The 18,063-nt window shown below is 35.2% G+C and overlaps 1 protein-coding gene across 4 annotated transcripts in view; it reads left to right on the forward strand.

The window, feature by feature from the left end:
• The window catches only part of KANSL1L (KAT8 regulatory NSL complex subunit 1 like), a 143,735-nt gene that overhangs the window by 38,085 nt on the left and 87,587 nt on the right, over positions 1–18,063 (forward strand). For all 4 annotated transcript variants that reach the window (XM_064373041.1, XM_012445995.3, XM_064373040.1 and 1 more), the window contains exon 3: positions 5,387–5,528. In XM_064373041.1, the coding sequence (XP_064229111.1) occupies positions 5,387–5,528 (142 nt within the window). The remainder of the gene's footprint in view (positions 1–5,386; positions 5,529–18,063) is intronic.

Here is an 18,063-nt window from a genome sequence, read left to right on the forward strand (position 1 = left end):
GCAAAGAGTTTAAAATATCTATTGTAAATGTGCTCAAGGACCTAAAAGGAAAATGTGAACGTAATAAAAGAAATTGAACATATAAAGAACCATTGAACTTTCAGAAGCTAAAAGTATCTGAAATGAAAACGACTTCAGCTAACAAGAGAATAGACATTCAGAAGAAGTGGTTAATAAATAAAAATCACTGCTGACTTCTCAATAGAAGGTACATAATCCAGAAAAATGGAATGATATATTTAAAGTGCTGAAAGGTGGGGAAAAAAGTTAGCCTAAAATTCTCTGCCCACTGAAATATTTTTAAAACAGACAAAATGAGATTTCCAAATAAACAAAAGTAGAGAGAAGTTGTCAGTATACATGCACTAAAGAAATTTTAAAAGATGATCTTCAGGCTGAAGGAAAATCATACTGGGTAAAAACTGAGATTTACATAAATGAAAAAAGAAATGTTAAGAAACGGTAAATATGTGGGTCTGAAATACGTAGAAATTAAATCACACATTTTCAAATAACTCATGGATGAAGAAGTCACAAGAGAAACTATAAAATGTTTTGAACTGAATAATATTAGAAACATGACATATCAGAATTTGAGGGATGCAGCTACTAAATTACTGAAGCAGGGCTGTATGGCTATAAATGTTTATATTAGGAAAGGCAAATAGTATAGTCTGTGGTCTAAATCTCCTACTTAAGAACCAATAAAAATAATACTAAATTAAAACCAAAGCAAATAGAAGGAAAAGATGATGATGAAGAGTGAACATTCATGAAGTATAAAACATGAAAACAAGAGACTTATAAACTTCTAGCAATATTATTCAGGAGAATACTAACAGGAAGAAGGAAAAATAGATGTTTATTTATAGAACACTATAGATGTTCCAGCATTATGGAATAATTGAGGAATACAAATTGTTCTCTGTATTCCCAGGTTCTGTATCTGTGTATCTAACTATGAATGGAAATAGTCAAGAAAAATATAACAATGCAATAATAAAAAATATGAATAAAAAAGCATAACAACCATTTACGTTGTATTATAAGCAATCTAGAAATTATTTAAAGTATACGAGTGTGTGTAGTTTATATGCACATGTACATCATTTTATATAAAAGACTTGACCATTTCCACAGATTTTGGTATCCTCAGGAGGTCCTGGAACCAATCCTCCATGGATACTGAGGGATGACTGTATTTTGAACAACTACATGCCAATAAATTTAACAATTTAGGCTAAATAGGCTAATTGCTTAAAAAACACAAATGACCAAAACTGACACAATCAGAAATAGAAAACCGGAAAAGCCTTACATTAAAAAGAGACATTAATAAGTATAAACTTTCCCACATAGAAAACTTGTGGCCCAGGCGGCTTCACTGATTAATTTTATTGAAACTCAAGGAATAAATTATTCCAGTCCTACATAAACTCCTTCAGAAAATCAAGGAGGAGAGAAGACTTCTCATTTTTTGAGGGTAGCATTAGCTTGATTCCAAAACCAAAGATGACAAGAAAACAGCAGATTCATATCTTCTTTGACTCTAGATGAAAAAAATCATAAATGAAATAGCTTTTTTTTTTTTTTTGAGATGGAGAGTCTGTCGCCCAGGCTGGAGTGCAGTGATGCGATCTCGGCTCACTACAACCTCCGCCTCCCAGGTTCAAGCAAATTCTCTGCCTCAGCCTTCCGAGTAGCTGGGATTACAGGCGCCTGCCACCACACTCAGCTAAGTTTTTTGTATTTTTAGTAGAGATGGGGTTTCACCATCTTGGCCAGGCTGATCTTGAACACCTGACCTTGTGATCCACCCACCTTGGCCTACCAAAGTGCTGGGATTACAGGCATGAGCTACCATGCCTGGCCTTGAAATAGCAAATAGAGTCTAGCAAACTCTTAAAAATTCCTAATGACCAAATGAGTTCACACCAGGAGGTCAAAACAGAGATGTAAGTTTGTGATGTCGACAAGTAGTTAGTACCAAGAGAAACTGCATTCAAAACCACTTAATTTAAACAGCTTGTACTCATTTCCTTTAGTAAGTTAACTGGTGGCTGCAGGCAAGCAAGGATGGGAATTGAAGGCATAATGCTACCTTTCTGAGGAATGAGTGATCTCACTATCCAGGTTGTCTCTACTCACCAATGTCTTTGATCTTTTCTAAAGATAGGAACCCCACATTATGGCCAGCATGTGGTGGTCTGTGATCAGTTTTGCACACTCTAGAAAGATTCAGGGAGTCAATGGCAGACCAGGCTCATAAGCTAACTGGGGAGTTGGGACACTCTGAGTATGCTGATGCATTACCTATATGCTAATTCATTACACTGTAAGTTATATAAACCATTAATATTGATTATATAAGTTGTTCACATAAAATGTTTGACTTTGGGGTATAACATATTGATCTTGTTTGAGCAAGTTAGCCATATATTTATCTGTAACATCTTAATTATTAACAATCTTAATTTTTTAAGAGAAACATGTTTTCTAGGAAGGAAACATTTTTGTTTACCACGTATAAACATAGCAAACATATTTTATTCATTCCTATTAAAATGTAGGATAAGTTACCCTCTATGGAAAATTTATTTCAGGCTGGGCTTGATGGATCATGCCAGTAATCCCAGCAATTTGGGAGGCCAAGGCGGGCAGATCACTTAAGGACAGGAGTTTGAGCCTAGTCAAGCCAACATAGTGAACCCCGTGTCTACTAAAAATACAAAAAATTATATGGGTGTGGTGGTATACACCTGTAATCTCAGCTACTCAGGAGACTGAGGCATGAAAATTGGTTGAGCCTGGGAGGTGGAGTTTGCAGTAAGCAGAGATCGCACCACTGCACTGCAGCCTGGGTGACAGAGCAAAACTCTGTCTAGAAAAAAAAGAAAATTTATTTCATATATCACAAAGTATCTAATACGATTTAGTTTACTTAAATTTAATCTGTTGTTGCTATTTTTCTATATTAGTCTAATTTAATATAGTATATGAACATAACAATGATTTTTGTAATCCTAATTTGAGTATCAGAATATTTTTACAAGAAGTACAATGAGTTCTATGACATTTTTTTCTATTATATTTCACTATTCACTAATCATCAATATTATAGCCAAACAAAATTGCATGTTATAGGGGAATTTTCTAACTGGAGCAAAATTTAGAGAATGTTTAAGATCATCTTTAATTGCCCTATGCTTACTTCCACGCCATACTTCTGCAAGTCCTATCAACTTTAAAATGAACCTTGAATCCATCCTTTATCTACATATTTTTGTCTCCCCTCCCATTCCCAGTCAAAGTCATTTTTATATTCAGTGTTTTAGTCAGAAGGGGCTGTATTTAGAGTTACAAATTAGCATCCTAATCTCAGTGGCTTAACACACCAGAGGTGTACTGTGGCTTACATAAAGTCCATTGATCTGGGCTATTCTTCCCCTCCATCTTGTAGCTATACTATCTGCACTAGTGGCTTTGAAGATCCTCAGGTGAACTGGAAATGATAATGTCACTTTTGCTTACAGTCCATTTGTTCAGAACTAGTCAGATGGCTCCAATGTAAATGCATATGGCTGGGAAGTATAGGGCAGCACGTGAAATATTTGGAGATCACAATTATCTGTATCACACCCAGATTATTATAGTTAACATCTTGGTTGTTTTCCTTACTTTCTCTCATTTCCTACTACAGTGTTTTCTTCACCTAGTAGCCAAAGTTCTTGAAAAAAAAATTGTTACTACCTTGCCAATAGTTTCCACTTTGTTTTAAAACCCAAATATTTTATCCTCATCTATACAAAATACTACATGCTAGGGCGTTTGCCTTCTCTAATTTCGTGATTGGCATTTAGTGTTGCTAACTGTTATCTATGAATAGTGTATTTTGAATAGGCATTTTATTTTGTTCATAGTTATGAAAATGTGATTTTTAAATGTCAAATTTATGAAACCACAGTAATGACTATAAACAATAAATACCAAGAGAAATCCTAAATCATATGATGTCTTTAATCACATTGTATGCAATTAGAATCCTTAAAAACAACAGCCTTTCAGAAATATGATATAATGTAAAATTCTGTTATAATGAATAAATTCTGTATAGCAAAGTCATAATAATTTTCTTCTGTTTATCTGACAGCAAATGATTTCTCAGAATAAACATTTTCTCTGATTAAAGTTTATTTGAAAGATACTCCATCAAGGTCCAGTGCATTTAAAAAAAATTAATAAACTATTTTTTAGAGTAGTTTTAGGTTGACAGCAAAACTGAGTGGAAAGTACAAAGAGTTCCCACATATCATCTGTTCCCACATGCCACAAATGCACAACCTTTCCCACTATCAATATCCCACACCAGAGTAGTGTATTTATCACAATTGATGAACCTACATTAACACGTCATTGTCACCCAGAGTTCATCATTTACATTAGTGTTCACTCTTGGTGTTCTATAGTCAGTGGGTTTTGACAATAAATGAATTTTTAGATAAGTTTTTAATAAAGTTTATATGTGTTGCCATTAAGTCATTGTTGCCTTGCAGTTATATCTTCAGTTTCTGTCTTTTTTTTTTTTATTTTTTGGCAATCTGCATCTCCTAATTAAATATCACACACACATACCACCCAGAATCACCAATAATTTTTCTCTAGTTGTAGTGCTCTTGCCAAATGATAGAGGCACTAGGAGGAGCTAGGAATCAACTCTTATTTTTAAATATGCATGAAACATAGGCTTTATATAAATTCTCTGTGATCTCTAGGTTGTGAATCTTAGGAATCAGGTTTTTAACAAGCTATTCCTCTTAACAAATATTTCAGGGTCTATGTATTTGGTATGCTTATCTGAAATGTAGCAAAGCATTTATATTTTTGACAGTTTAAAAATGATTTAAGTAATTAGCTAATAATGATGCCTATTTTTGCAAGTAAAAATTACTTATAGTAAAATTGAATATGCTACAGTTTATTACATAGATTTAAATTTAGCATCAATCAAATGGATTGTCTGGTACTTGACATCTACTTACATATAAAAGTTTTTACATGGTGTTTGTATTATCATTCATGTTTCCTTTTCTTTCCTGGTTTATCCCTATTTAAGCCCTTCTGCATTAATAAAGAATTAAATAGCAGAGGAATTATCCTACTACAGGGTATGTAATATTTAATGAAAACAGGTATTTGTGGGGTGGAAAGGAAAGACAATTAAATTTTTTTCTTTGATAAGAAGTCAATCTGCCATTCTCTCTCCTTTAATTACATGATGTAGAAAGGAAATTTGCTTTTATGATGGGAGTTAAGGAAGTTATTAAGCAGTATCTGTGAAACTTGATTGCCTTTGTGCTTTGACGAACAGTGTTTGTTTTGTTCACAGTAACTGTAGTACTGAATGGAAGTGGCTTGTAGACAGAGCAAGAGTTGGCAGCCGATGGACTTGGCTTCAAGCCCAGATTTCAGAGCTAGAATACAAAATCCAAAAACTAACAGACGTTCACAGGCAGATTCGTGCTTCCAAGGTATTGTTTGTGTTCTTCTACTTTTGTTAAAAATTGTTAATATTTTCATTCCTTCTCATTTCATCACAAAAATAATTGTTACAAGGTTTTATAAAAATGTAACCAGTTTATGTTAAAATTTTTGGTATATTATTATAAATTGAAGCTATCTTTGTAATGCCTTTTTGTATTTTTTTTTTAATTTATTTATTTATTTTTTTTTATTGCATTTTAGGTTTTGGGGTACATGTGAAAAACATGCAAGGTTGTTGCATAGGTGCATATGTGGCAGTGTGATTTGCTGCCTTCCTCCCCTTCACCTATATCTGGCATTTCTCCCCATGCTATCCCTCCCCAACTCCCCACCCCCCTCTGTCCCCCCCTCTCCCCCCCCGACAGACCCCAGTGTATAGTGCTCCCCTCCCTGTGTCCATGTGTTCTCATTGTTCAACACCCACCTATGAGTGAGAACATGTGGTGTTTGATTTTGTGTTCGTGTCAGTTTGCTGAGAATGATGGTTTCCAGGTTCATCCACGTCCCTACAAAGGACGCGAACTCATCGTTTTTGATGGCTGCATAATATTCCATGGTGTATATGTGCCACATTTTTCCTGTCCAGTCTATCATTGATAGGCATTTGGGTTGGTTCCAGGTCTTTGCTATTGTAAACTGTGCTGCAATGAACATTCGTGTGCATGTGTCCTTATAGTAGAACGATTTATAATCCTTTGGATATATACCCAGTAATGGGATTGCTGGGTCAAATGGAATTTCTATTTCTAGGTCCTTGAGGAATCGCCATACTGTTTTCCACAATGGTTGAGCTAATTTACACTCCCACCAACAGTGTAAAAGTGTTCCTATTTCTCCACATCCTCTCCAGCATCTGTTGTCTCCAGATTTTTTAATGATCGCCATTCTAACTGGCGTGAGATGGTATCTCAACGTAGTTTTGATTTGCATTTCCCTAATGACCAATGATGATGAGCATTTTTTCATATGTTTGTTAGCCTCATGTATGTCTTCTTTTGTAAAGTATCTGTTCATATCCTTCGCCCATTTTTGAATGGGCTTTTTTTTTTTTTCTTGTAAATCTGTTTTAGCTCGTTGTAAATTCTGGATATCAGCCCTTTGTCAGACGGGTAGGCTGCAAAAATTTTTTTCCATTCTGTTGGTTGCCGATTCACTCTATTAACTGTTTCTTTCGCCGTGCAGAAGCTGTGGAGTTTGATCAGGTCCCATTTGTCTATTTTGGCTTTTGTTGCCAATGCTTTTGGTGTTTTGGTCATAAAGTCCTTGCCTACGCCTATGTCCTGAATGGTTTTGCCTAGGTTTTCTTCTAGGGTTTTTATGGTGTTAGGTCTTATGTTTAAGTCTTTAATCCATCTGGAGTCAATTTTAGTGTAAGGTGTCAGGAAGGGGTCAAGTTTCTGCTTTCTGTATATGGCTAGCCAGTTTTCCCAACACCACTTATTGAACAGGGATTCCTTTCCCCATTGCTTGTTTTTGTCAGGTTTGTCAAAGATTGGGTGGTTGTAGATATGTTGTGTCGCCTCCGACGCCTCTGTTCTGTTCCATTGGTCTATATCTCTGTTTTGGTACCAGTACCATGCTGTTTTGATTACTGTAGCCTTGTAGTATAGTTTGAAGTCCAGTAGTGTGATGCCTCCTGCTTTGTTCTTTTTGCTTAGAATTGACTTGGCTATGCGGGCTCTCTTTTGGTTCCATATGAAGTTTAAGGTGGTTTTTTCCAGTTCTGTGAAGAAGGTCATTGGTAGCTTGATGGGGATAGCGTTGAATCTGTAAATTACTTTAGGCAGTATGGCCATTTTCACGATATTGATTCTTCCTAACCATGAACATGGAATGTTTCTCCATCTGTTTGTGTCCTCTCTTATTTCGTTGAGCAGTGGTTTGTAGTTCTCCTTGAACAGGTCCTTTACATTCCTTGTTAGTTGTATTCCTAGGTATTTTATTCTCTTTGTAGCAATTGTGAATGGCAGTTCGTTCTTGATTTGGCTCTCCTTAAGTCTGTTATTGGTGTATAGGAATGCTTGTGATTTTTGCACATTGATTTTGTATCCTGAGACTTTGCTGAAGTTGCTTATCAGTTTCAGGAGATTTTGGGCTGAGACGATGGGGTCTTCTAGATATACAATCATGTCGTCTGCAAATAGAGACAATTTGACTTCCTCCTTTCCTAATTGAATACCCTTTATTTCCTTTTCTTGCCTGATTGCTCTGGCTAGAACTTCCAGTACTATATTGAATAGGAGTGGTGAGAGAGGGCATCCTTGTCTAGTGCCAGATTTCAAAGGGAATGCTTCCAGTTTTTGCCCATTCAGTATGATATTGGCTGTTGGTTTGTCGTAAATAGCTTTTATTATTTTGAGATACGTTCCGTCGATACCTAGTTTATTGAGAGTTTTTAGCATAAAGGGCTGTTGAATTTTGTCGAAGGCCTTCTCTGCATCAATTGAGATAATCATGTGGTTTTTGTCTTTGGTTCTGTTTATGTGGTGAATTACATTTATAGACTTGCGTATATTGAACCAGCCTTGCATCCCCGGGATGAATCCTACTTGATCATGGTGGATAAGCTTTTTGATGTGCTGTTGCAATCGGCTTGCCAGTATTTTATTGAAGATTTTTGCATCTATGTTCATCATGGATATTGGCCTGTAGTTTTCTTTTGTTGTTGAGTCTCTGCCGGGTTTTGGTATTAGGATGATGTTGGTCTCATAAAATGATTTGGGAAGGATTCCCTCTTTTTGGATTATTTGGAATAGTTTCAGTAGGAATGGTACCAGTTCCTCTTTGTATGTCTGGTAGAATTCGGCTGTGAACCCATCTGGACCTGGGCTTTTTTTGGGTGGTAGGCTCCTAATTGCTGCCTCGACTTCAGCCGTTGTTATTGGTCTATTCAGGGTTTCAACTTCTTCCTGGTTTAGGCTTGGGAGGAGGCAACTGTCCAGGAATTTATCCATTTCTTCCCAGTTTTCTAATTTATGTGCATAGAGTTGCTTGTAATAATCTCTGATGATGGTTTGAATTTCTGTGGAATCTGTGGTGATATCCCCTTTATCATTTTTTGTTGCATCTATGTGGTTATTCTCTCTTTTCTTTTTTATTAGTCTGGCTAGTGGTCTGTCTATTTTGTTGATCTTTTCAAAAAACCAGCTCCTGGATTTATTGATTTTTTGTAGGGTTTTTCGTGTCTCTATCTCCTTCAGTTCTGCTTTGATCTTAGTTATTTCTTGTCTTCTGCTAGGTTTTGAGTTTTTTTGATCTTGCTCCTCTAGCTCTTTCAATTTTGATGATAGGGTGTCAATTTTAGATCTCTCCTTTCTTCTCATGTGGGCACTTATTGCTATATATTTTCCTCTAGAGACTGCTTTAAATGTGTCTCAGAGATTCTGGTATGTGGTGTCTTCGTTCTCGTTGGTTTCGAAGAACATCTTTATTTCTGCCTTCATTTCAGTGTTTATCCAGTCTACATTCAGGAGAAATGCCTTTTTGTATTTAAGATCATTTTATCATACTTTTTGAGCAATTCAAAACTTCCTTATTGGATTCCAGTTAATGTAAGTGATTAACATTTTTTCAAATTCTAAATTGTAAAATACATATAACAAAAACATTACCATCTTAACCATTTTTGAGTGATAGTTGTGCTGTTAAATACGTTCATAATGTTATGCATCTGTCACTATCTATCTCCATAATTCTTTTTACCTTTTAAAACTGAAGTTCTATACCCATTAAATAATAGCTGTCCACTTTCCCCTCTCCCCAGCCCCTGACAACTATGTCTGTATCTTATGATTTTTACTATTTTAAGTACCTCATATGAACAGAATCATAACAGTTTTTATTTTTTTGTGACTATTTCACTAGCATAGTGTTCTCAAGTTTCATACATATTGTAGTATATATTAGAATTTCTTTCCTTTTTAAGAGTAATAATTTATTGTACCACATTTTGCTTATTCATTCATCCATTGATGGACACTTGGATTGCTTCCAATTTTTGCTATTGTGAGTATGCTATAAACATGGATATAAAAATACTTCTTTGAGACTCTGTTTTCAATTATTTGGGGTAAATACCCACAAGTGGAATTGCTGGATCATATGGTAAATCTACTTTTAATTTTTTTTGTGGAAATACCATACTGTTTTTCACAGTGGCTGTACCAGCTAACATTCCTACCAGCAGTACACAGAAGTTCAACTTTCTCCAGATTCTCGCTAACATTTATTTTCTGTTTATTTTATAGTAACCATTCTAATGGGTGTGAGATGGTATCTCATTTTAGTTTTGATTTGCATTTGCCTCATGATTAGTGATGTTGAGCATTATTTCATGTGCTACTGGTTTTTGGATATCTTCTTTGGAGAAGTATTTATTCAAGTCCTTTGCCCATTTTTGAATTGGGTTGCTTGTTTTTTTCTTGTTGCATTTTAGTTCTATATATATATAGTAGATACTAATTTCTTTTTTTTTTTTTTTTGGAGACAGAGTCTCGTTTTGGCGCCAGGCACCAGGCTGGAGTGCAGTGGTGCAATCTCGGCTCACTGCAATCTCCACCTCCTGGGTTCCAGCAATTCTTCTGTCTCAGCCTCCCGAGTAGCTGGGACTACAGGAGCGCACCACCACGCCCAGCTAATTTTTATATTTTTTAGTAGAGATAGGGCTTCACCATGTTGGCCAGGATGGTCTTGATCTCTTGACCTTGTGATCCACCCACCTTGGCCTCCCAAAGTGCTGGGATTACAGGAGTGAGCCACTGCGCCCAGCTAGTAGATATTAATTTCTTATCAGATATATGATTTATAAATTTTTTTTACTATTCTGTGTGCTATGTGTTGGTTTTTTGTTTTGTTTTTTGATTTGTTTTGTTTTGAGGCAGAGTCTTGTTCTGTCACCCAGGCAGGAGTGCAGTAGTGTGATCACTGCTCACTGCAGCCTTGACCTCCTGGGCTCAAGCAATTCTTCCACCTCAGACCCCCAAGTAGCTGAGACTACAGGCACATGCCACCATGTCTGGCTAAATTTTTGATTTTTTGTAGAGATGGGATATCCCCCCCTTGCCAAGGCTGGTCTCAAATTCCTAGACTCAAATGATTCCCCTACCTCAGCCTCTCAAAGTGCTGGTATTACAAATGTGACCTACTATGCTCAGCCTTGTGCATTGCATTTTTACTCTGTTGATATTCTCTTTTGCTTCCCAAATTTTCAAAATTTTAGTGAGGTCCCATTTGTCTACTTTTTTTTTATTACCTGTACGCTTGGTGTCATATCTAAGAAATCATTGCCAAATCTAATGTCATGAAGCACTTACCCTGTATTTCTTCTAAGGGTTTTATAGTTTTAGGTTTTACATTGAGGCCTTTGATCCATTTTGTGTTAATTTTTGTGTATGGTGTTAGGTAAGGGTCCAATTTCATTTGTTCATTCAGATATTTAGTTTCCCTGGTTGAAAATACTGTTTTTCCATTGAATGGACTTGGAATCTTTGTCAAAAAACATTTGACCATATATGTTAGGGTTTATTTCTGGGTTCTCTATTCTATCCCATTGGAATATAGCTCTGTCTATATGCCAGTACCACATTGGGTTTTTTTGTTTTGGTTTTTAATTTCTTTTATTTATTTATATATTTTTTTAATTGAGACAGGGTCTTACTATATTCAATACCAGGCTGGTCTTGAACTCCTGGATTCAAGCCATCTTCTCACCTCAGCCTCCCAAAATGCTAGGATTATAGGCATGAGCCACAATACCTGGCCAGTACTACATTGTTTTGATTTCTGTAATTTTGTAGTAATTATTGAAATCAGGAAATATGAGTGTGAGTCTTCCAGATTTGTTATTTATTTATATATATTTTTGAGACAGTCTTAGTCTGTTGCCCAGGCTGGAGTGCAGTGGGACAATATCAGCTCACTGCAACCTCCACCTTCCAGGCTCAAGCGATTCTCATGCCTCAGCCTCCTGAGTAGCTGGGATAACAGGCATGTGCCACCATGCCCAGCTAATTTTTGTAGTTTTAGTAGAGATGGGATTTTGCCATGTTGGCCAGACTGGTCTTGAACTCCTGGCCTCAAAGTGATCTGCCTGCCTCGGCTGAGATTACAGGTATGAGCCACTGAGCCCAACCCCAGATTTTTTTTTTTTTTTTTTTTGAGATCGTGTTGGCTTTGAGGTTCCATGAGATTTTGTATGACCTTTAGGATAAGTTGCTTTCTGTCTATAAAAAGTCATGGAGATTTAGGGATGCATTGAAACTCTAGATTGCTTTGAGTAGTTTTGACATCTTAACAATATTAAGTCTTTCAGTCCATGAATGGGGCATGTGTTTCCATTTATTTATCTATTCTTTAATTTCTTTCGGCAATGTTTTGTAGTTTGTACAAATCTGTCAACTTGTTGGTTATATATCTGTTATATTCTTAAGTGTTTTACTCTTTTTGATTATATTATAAATGGAATTGTTTTTGTGACTTTCTTTGCAGGTTGCTCATTGTTAGTATATAGAAACAGACCTGACTTCTGTGTGATCTTGCTACTTTGCTGAATTAATTTATTAATTCGAACATATTTTTAAAGGAATTTTAGTATTTTCTACATTTAAGATTATATCATCTTAAAATAGAGATAATTTAACTTCTTTCTTTACAATTTGGATGCAATTTTTTTCTTACTTAATTGCTTTGTCTAGAACTTCCAATACCATGTTGAATAGAAGTGGTGAAAGTGATCATTTTTGCCTTGTTCCTGATCTTAAAGGAGAAATGGTTCCGTCTTTAACCCTTGAGTATGATGTTCAGGGGGTTTTCATCTATGGCTTTTATTATGTTTAGATAGTTTTCTTTGATTCCTATTTTGTTGACTGTTTTTATCATAGAAAGATGTACAGTTTTTTTCAAATGCCTTTATCAATCAAAATGATCGTGGGGTTTTCTTTCTCCCTCATTCTCTTAATGTTGTATATTACATTGATCAGTTTTAATACTGAACCATCCTTGCATTCTAGGAATAAATCTCACTTGGAATAAATCTCACTTAGTCATGGATTATAATCCTGTTAATATGCTGCTGAATTTGGTTTGCTAATTTTTGGTTGAGGATTTCTGCATCAGTATTTTCAAGGGATATTGAGCTGTGGTTTATTTTCTTATAGTGTCTTTGCCTAGCTTTCACATCAGGACAATGCTGGTCTTATAGAAGGAATTAAGAAGTGTTTCTTCCTCTTTGATTTTTTGGAAAAGTTGGAGAAGGATTGGTATTTGGTCTTCTATAAAAATTTGGTAGAATTCAACATTGAAGTCATCAGATTCAGGACTTTTCTTTGTCAAGAGAGTCTTTTGATTACTAATTTAATTTCCTTACTAGTTATAGGTCTATTCAAATTTTCTTTTCTTTTCTTTTCTTTTTTTTTTTTTTTTGAGATAGAGTTTCACTCTTGTCACCTAGGCTGGAGTGCAATGGCATGATTTTGGCTCACTGCAACCTTTACCTCCTGGGTTCAAGCAATTCTTCTGCCTCAGCCTCCCGAGTAGCTGGGATTACAGGCATCTGCCACCACACCCAGCTAATTTTTGTATTTTTAGTAGAGATGGGGTTTTACCATGTTGTCCAGGCTGGTCTCAAACTCCTGACCTCAGGTGATCTCAAAGTGCTGGGATTACAGGCATGATCCACCACACTCACCCAAATTTTCTATTTCGTTGTGATTCAGTCTTGGTAAATTGTGTTGTGTTTCTAGGAATTTGTTCATGTAATCTAGGTTATTCAATTTGTTGTTTTCTTAGTCTATCTAGCTAAAGGTTTGTTGATGCTTTCAAAGAATGAACTTTTTGTTTCAATAATTTTCTAGTTTTTCTATCCTTGTATTTGTTTTGTCTCTGCTCTAATCTTTATTATTTCCTTTCTTCTGCTAGCTTTTGGTTTAGATTGTTCTTCTTTTTCTAGTTTCTTAATTTGTAAAATTAAGTTGTTAATTTGATATCTTTTTTGTTTTTTTAATGTTAAGTGTTTATAACTATAAACCCCCCCCAACAGTGCCTTCACTGCATCTTATGAATTTTGATATGTTTTGTTTTCATTTTCATTCATTTCTAACAATTTTCTAATTTTTCTTGTGATTTCTACTTTGATCTATTAGTTGTTTTAAAGTGTGTTAATTTCCACAAATTTGTGAATTTTCCAGTTTTCTGTTATTTCATTGTTGTTGGAAAAGATATTTTTTATATCTTTCTTTTTATATCTAATGAGATGTAATATTTGGCCTGACATATGGTCCATCTGGGAAAATGCTCCATGTATACCTGAGAAGAATTTGTATGTGGTTGTTGTTGGGTAGAATGTTCTTTATATATCTGTTAAATCTAGTTGGTTTATTGTATAGTTTAAGTTGTTTGTTTCCTTACCTTTCATAAAGTTGTTGTGTCCCTTAACAAGAACGAATCATAGAAGTATCCAACTATTATTGTGGAATTACTGATTTTTCTCTGCAATTTTATCAGTTTTTGCTTCATATGTTTTGATTGTCTCTTATTAGATGTGTAAATGTTATAGAGCCAATGACAGCTCCCCACCTGATGCATTAGAAACCAATACTATGACACTGAGTTTTTTGAGAAAAGAAAAGCTTTATATTGCAAATTGACTGACAAAGAGACTGGAGTGTCAAGCTCCAATACTGTCTCCTTGTGCTGTTTTTTTAACTTAATTTTTTTTCTGGGTACATAGTAGATGTATATTTATAGGGTACATGAGATATTTTGATACAGGAATACAAAGCATAATAATCAGATCAGGGTAAATAGGATATTCATCACCTCAAGCATTCTTTCTTTTTGTTATAAACTATCCAATTATACTTTTTAAATTATTTTTAAATGTACAATAAATTATTGTTGACTGTAGACACCCTGCTGTGCCATCAAATACTAGATCTTATTTATTCTACCTAATTATATTTTTGTACTCATTAACCATCCCCATTCTCTTCCACCCTTCCCAACCTCTGGTAATCATCATTCTACTGTCTCCATGAGTTCAATTGTTTTGATTTTTTAAGCTTCCACAAATAAGTTAGAACATGCGAAATTTGTCTTTCTGTGCCTGACTTATTTCACTTAACATAATGACCTTCAGTTCCATCCACATTGTTGCAAATGACCGGATCTCATTTTTTTTTATGATTGAATAGTTCTCCATTGTGTATATGTACAACATTTTCTTTATCCATTTGTCTATTGATGGACACAGGTTGCTCTCAAATCTTGGTTATTGTGAATAGTGCTGCCAGAAACGTAAGAGTGCAGATATCTGTTCAATATACTGATTTCCTTTCTATAGGTATATGCCTAGTAGTAAGATTGTTGGATCATAGGGTAGTGCTGGTTTTAGTTTTTCAGGGAACCTCCAAGTTGTTCTCTAGAGTGATTGTACTAATGTACATTCCCACCACCAGTGTACAAGGGTTCCTTTTTCTCTCCATCTTGGCTAGCATTTGTTATTCCCTGACCTTTGGATAAAAGTCACTTTAACTGGGGTGAGATGATAGCTCATTTTAGTTTTGACTTGCATTTCTCTGATAATAAATGATGTTGAGCACCTTTTCATATACCTGTTTGCCATTTGTATGTCTTCTTTTGAGAAAGGTCTATTCAGATGTTTTGCCTATTTTTCAATCAGATTGTTAATTTTTTTTTTTCTGTTGAGTTGTTTGAGCTCCTTATATATTCTGGTTATTAATCCCTTGTCAGACAGATAGTTTGCAGGTATTTTTTTTCCCATTATGTGGGTTGTGTCTTCACTTTGTTAATTATTTCTTTTGCTATGCAGAGGCTTTCTAACATGATGTGTTAACATGTGTTAACTTGATTTGTCTGTTTTTTCTTTGGTTGCCTATGCTCATGGGGTATGACTCATGAAATCTTTGCCCCGTCCAATGTCCTGGAGAGTTTTTTCAATGTTTTCTTTTAGTAGTTTCATAGTTTGAGGTCTTAGATTTAAGTCTTTAATCTATTTTTATTTGATTTTTGTATATGTGAGAGATAGGGGTCTAGTTTTATTCTTCTACATATAGATAGACAGTCCTCACAGCACCATTTGCTGGAGACTCTTCTTTCCTCAAATTCTTGGCAACCTTGTTGAAAATGGTTAACTGTTGGTGTATGGATTTGTTTCTGGGTTCTCTATTCTGTTCCATTGGTCTATGTGTCTATTTTTATGCTGGTACTATGCCGTTTTGACTAATGTAGCTCTGTAGTATAATTTGAAGTCAGTTAATGACTTCCAATTTTGTTCTTTATGCTCAGGACAGCTTTGGCTAGTCTGGGTCTTTTGTGGTTTCATATAAATTTTAGGTTTTTTTTTTTTCCTATTTCTGTGAATAATATCAGAGGTACTTTATATGATAGAGATTGCATTGAATCTGTAGTTTCTTTGGGTGCTATGGATATTTTAACAATACTGATTCTTCTAATTCATGAAGATCAAACATGTTTCCTTTTTGTGTGTATCCTCTTCAATTTCTTTCATAAATGCTTTATAGGTTTCATAGTTGAGATCTTTCAATTCTTTGGTTTAGTTAATTCATAGGTATTTTATTTTACTTATAGCTATTGTAAATGGGTTTACTTTCTTGGTTTCTTTTCTAGATTGTATCCTGTTGGCATATAGAAATGCTACTGATTTTTGTATGTTTATTTTGTATCCTGCAACTTACTGAATTTATTTATCACTTTTAATAGTTTTTTTTTTAGTGGAGTCTATAGGTTTTTCCAAACAAGATCATATCATGTACAAACAAGGATAATTTTACTTCTTGCTTTCCAATGTGGATGCCCTTTATTTCTTTTTCTTTTTTTAAAAATTTGCCCCCAAAATTTTTTTTCTTCTTCTTTCTAAATCTTTATTTTAAGTTCAGGAGTATAAGTGCAGGTGTGTTACTTAGGCAAACTTGTGTCATGGGGGTTTATTGTTCAGATTATTTCATCACCCAGGCATTAAGCCTAATATCCATTAGTTGTTTTTCCTGATCCTTTTCCTCCTCCCCACCTCCATCCTCCAAAAGACCCAAATCTGTGTTGTTCCCCTATATGTGTTCATGTTTTCTCATCATTTAGCTCCCATTTACAAGTGAGAACATGTGGTATTTGATTTTCTGTTCCTGAGTTAGTTTGCTAACGATAATGGCCTCCAGCTCCATTTATGTATCTGCAAATGACATGATCTCATCTTTTATGGCTGCATAGTATTCCATGGTGTATTTGTACCACCTCTTTATGCAGTCTACCATTGATGGGCATTTGGGTTGATTCTATGTCTTTGCTATTGTGAATAGTGCTGCAATGAACATATATATATATGTGTGTGTCTTTATAATAAAATGATTTATATTCCTTTGAGTATATATTCAGTGGCGAGATTGCTGGGCCAAATGGTATTTCTGTCTTTAGGACTTTGAGGAGTTGCCACACTGTCTTCCACGATGGCTGAACTAACTTATACTCTCACCAACAGTATAAAAGCATTCCTTTTTCTCTACAACCTTGCCAGAATCTGTTATTTTTTAACTTTTTAATAGTAGCCATCTGACTGGAGTTAGATGGTATATCATTGTGCTTTAGATTTGCATTTCTCTAATGATCAATGATTTTGAACTTTTTTCCATATAATTGTTGGCTGCATGTATGTCTTCTGTTGAAAAGTATCTTTTCATGTCCTTTGCCCACTTTTTTATAGGGTTGTTTGTTTCTTGTAAATTTGTTTAAGTTCCTTTTAGATGCTGAATATTAGACCTTTGTCAGATGCATAGTTAGGAAAAATTTTCTCCCCTTCTTTAGATTGTCTGTTTACTCTGTTGATAGTTTCTTTTTCTGTGCAGAATCTCTCTAGTTTAGTTTCCATTTGTCAATTTTTGCTTTTGTTGCAATTTCTTTTGGCATCTTTGTCATGAATCTTTGCCTGTGCCTATGTCCTGGATAGTATTGCTTAGGTTGTCTTCCAGCATTTTTATAATTTTGGGTTTCACATTTAAGGCTTTAATCCATCTTGAATTAATTTTTGCATGTGATGTAAAGAAGGGGTCTAGTTTTAGTCTTTTGCATATGGCTAGGCAGTTATCCCAGCACCACTTATTTATTTTATTTTTTTTGGAGATGGAGTCTTGCTCTGTCACCCAGGCTGGAGTGCAGTGGCACCATCTCAGCTCACTGCAACCTTCACTTTCCAGGTTCATGAAATTCTCCTGCCTCAGCCTCATGAGTAGCTGGGACTACAGGTGCACGCCGCCATGCCCAGCTAATTTTTTTTTTTTTATTTTAGTAGAGATGTGTTGCCTAGGCTAGTCTTGAACTCCCGAGCTCAGGTAATCTGACTGCCACAGCCTCCCAAATTACTAGGATTATAGGTGTGAGCCACTGTGCACAGCCGGCACCACTTATTGAATAGGGAATTCTTTTTCCATGCTTGTTTTTTTCCGCATTAGTTGAAGCTCTGATAGTTGTAGGTGTGTGTTCTCATTTCTGGGTTCT

This window comes from Aotus nancymaae, unplaced genomic scaffold (assembly GCF_030222135.1).
Source record: "Aotus nancymaae isolate 86718 unplaced genomic scaffold, 86718_ANA_hifiasm-v0.15.2.pri h1tg000008l, whole genome shotgun sequence".
In the NCBI taxonomy this organism is placed as follows: Eukaryota; Metazoa; Chordata; class Mammalia; order Primates; family Aotidae; genus Aotus; species Aotus nancymaae.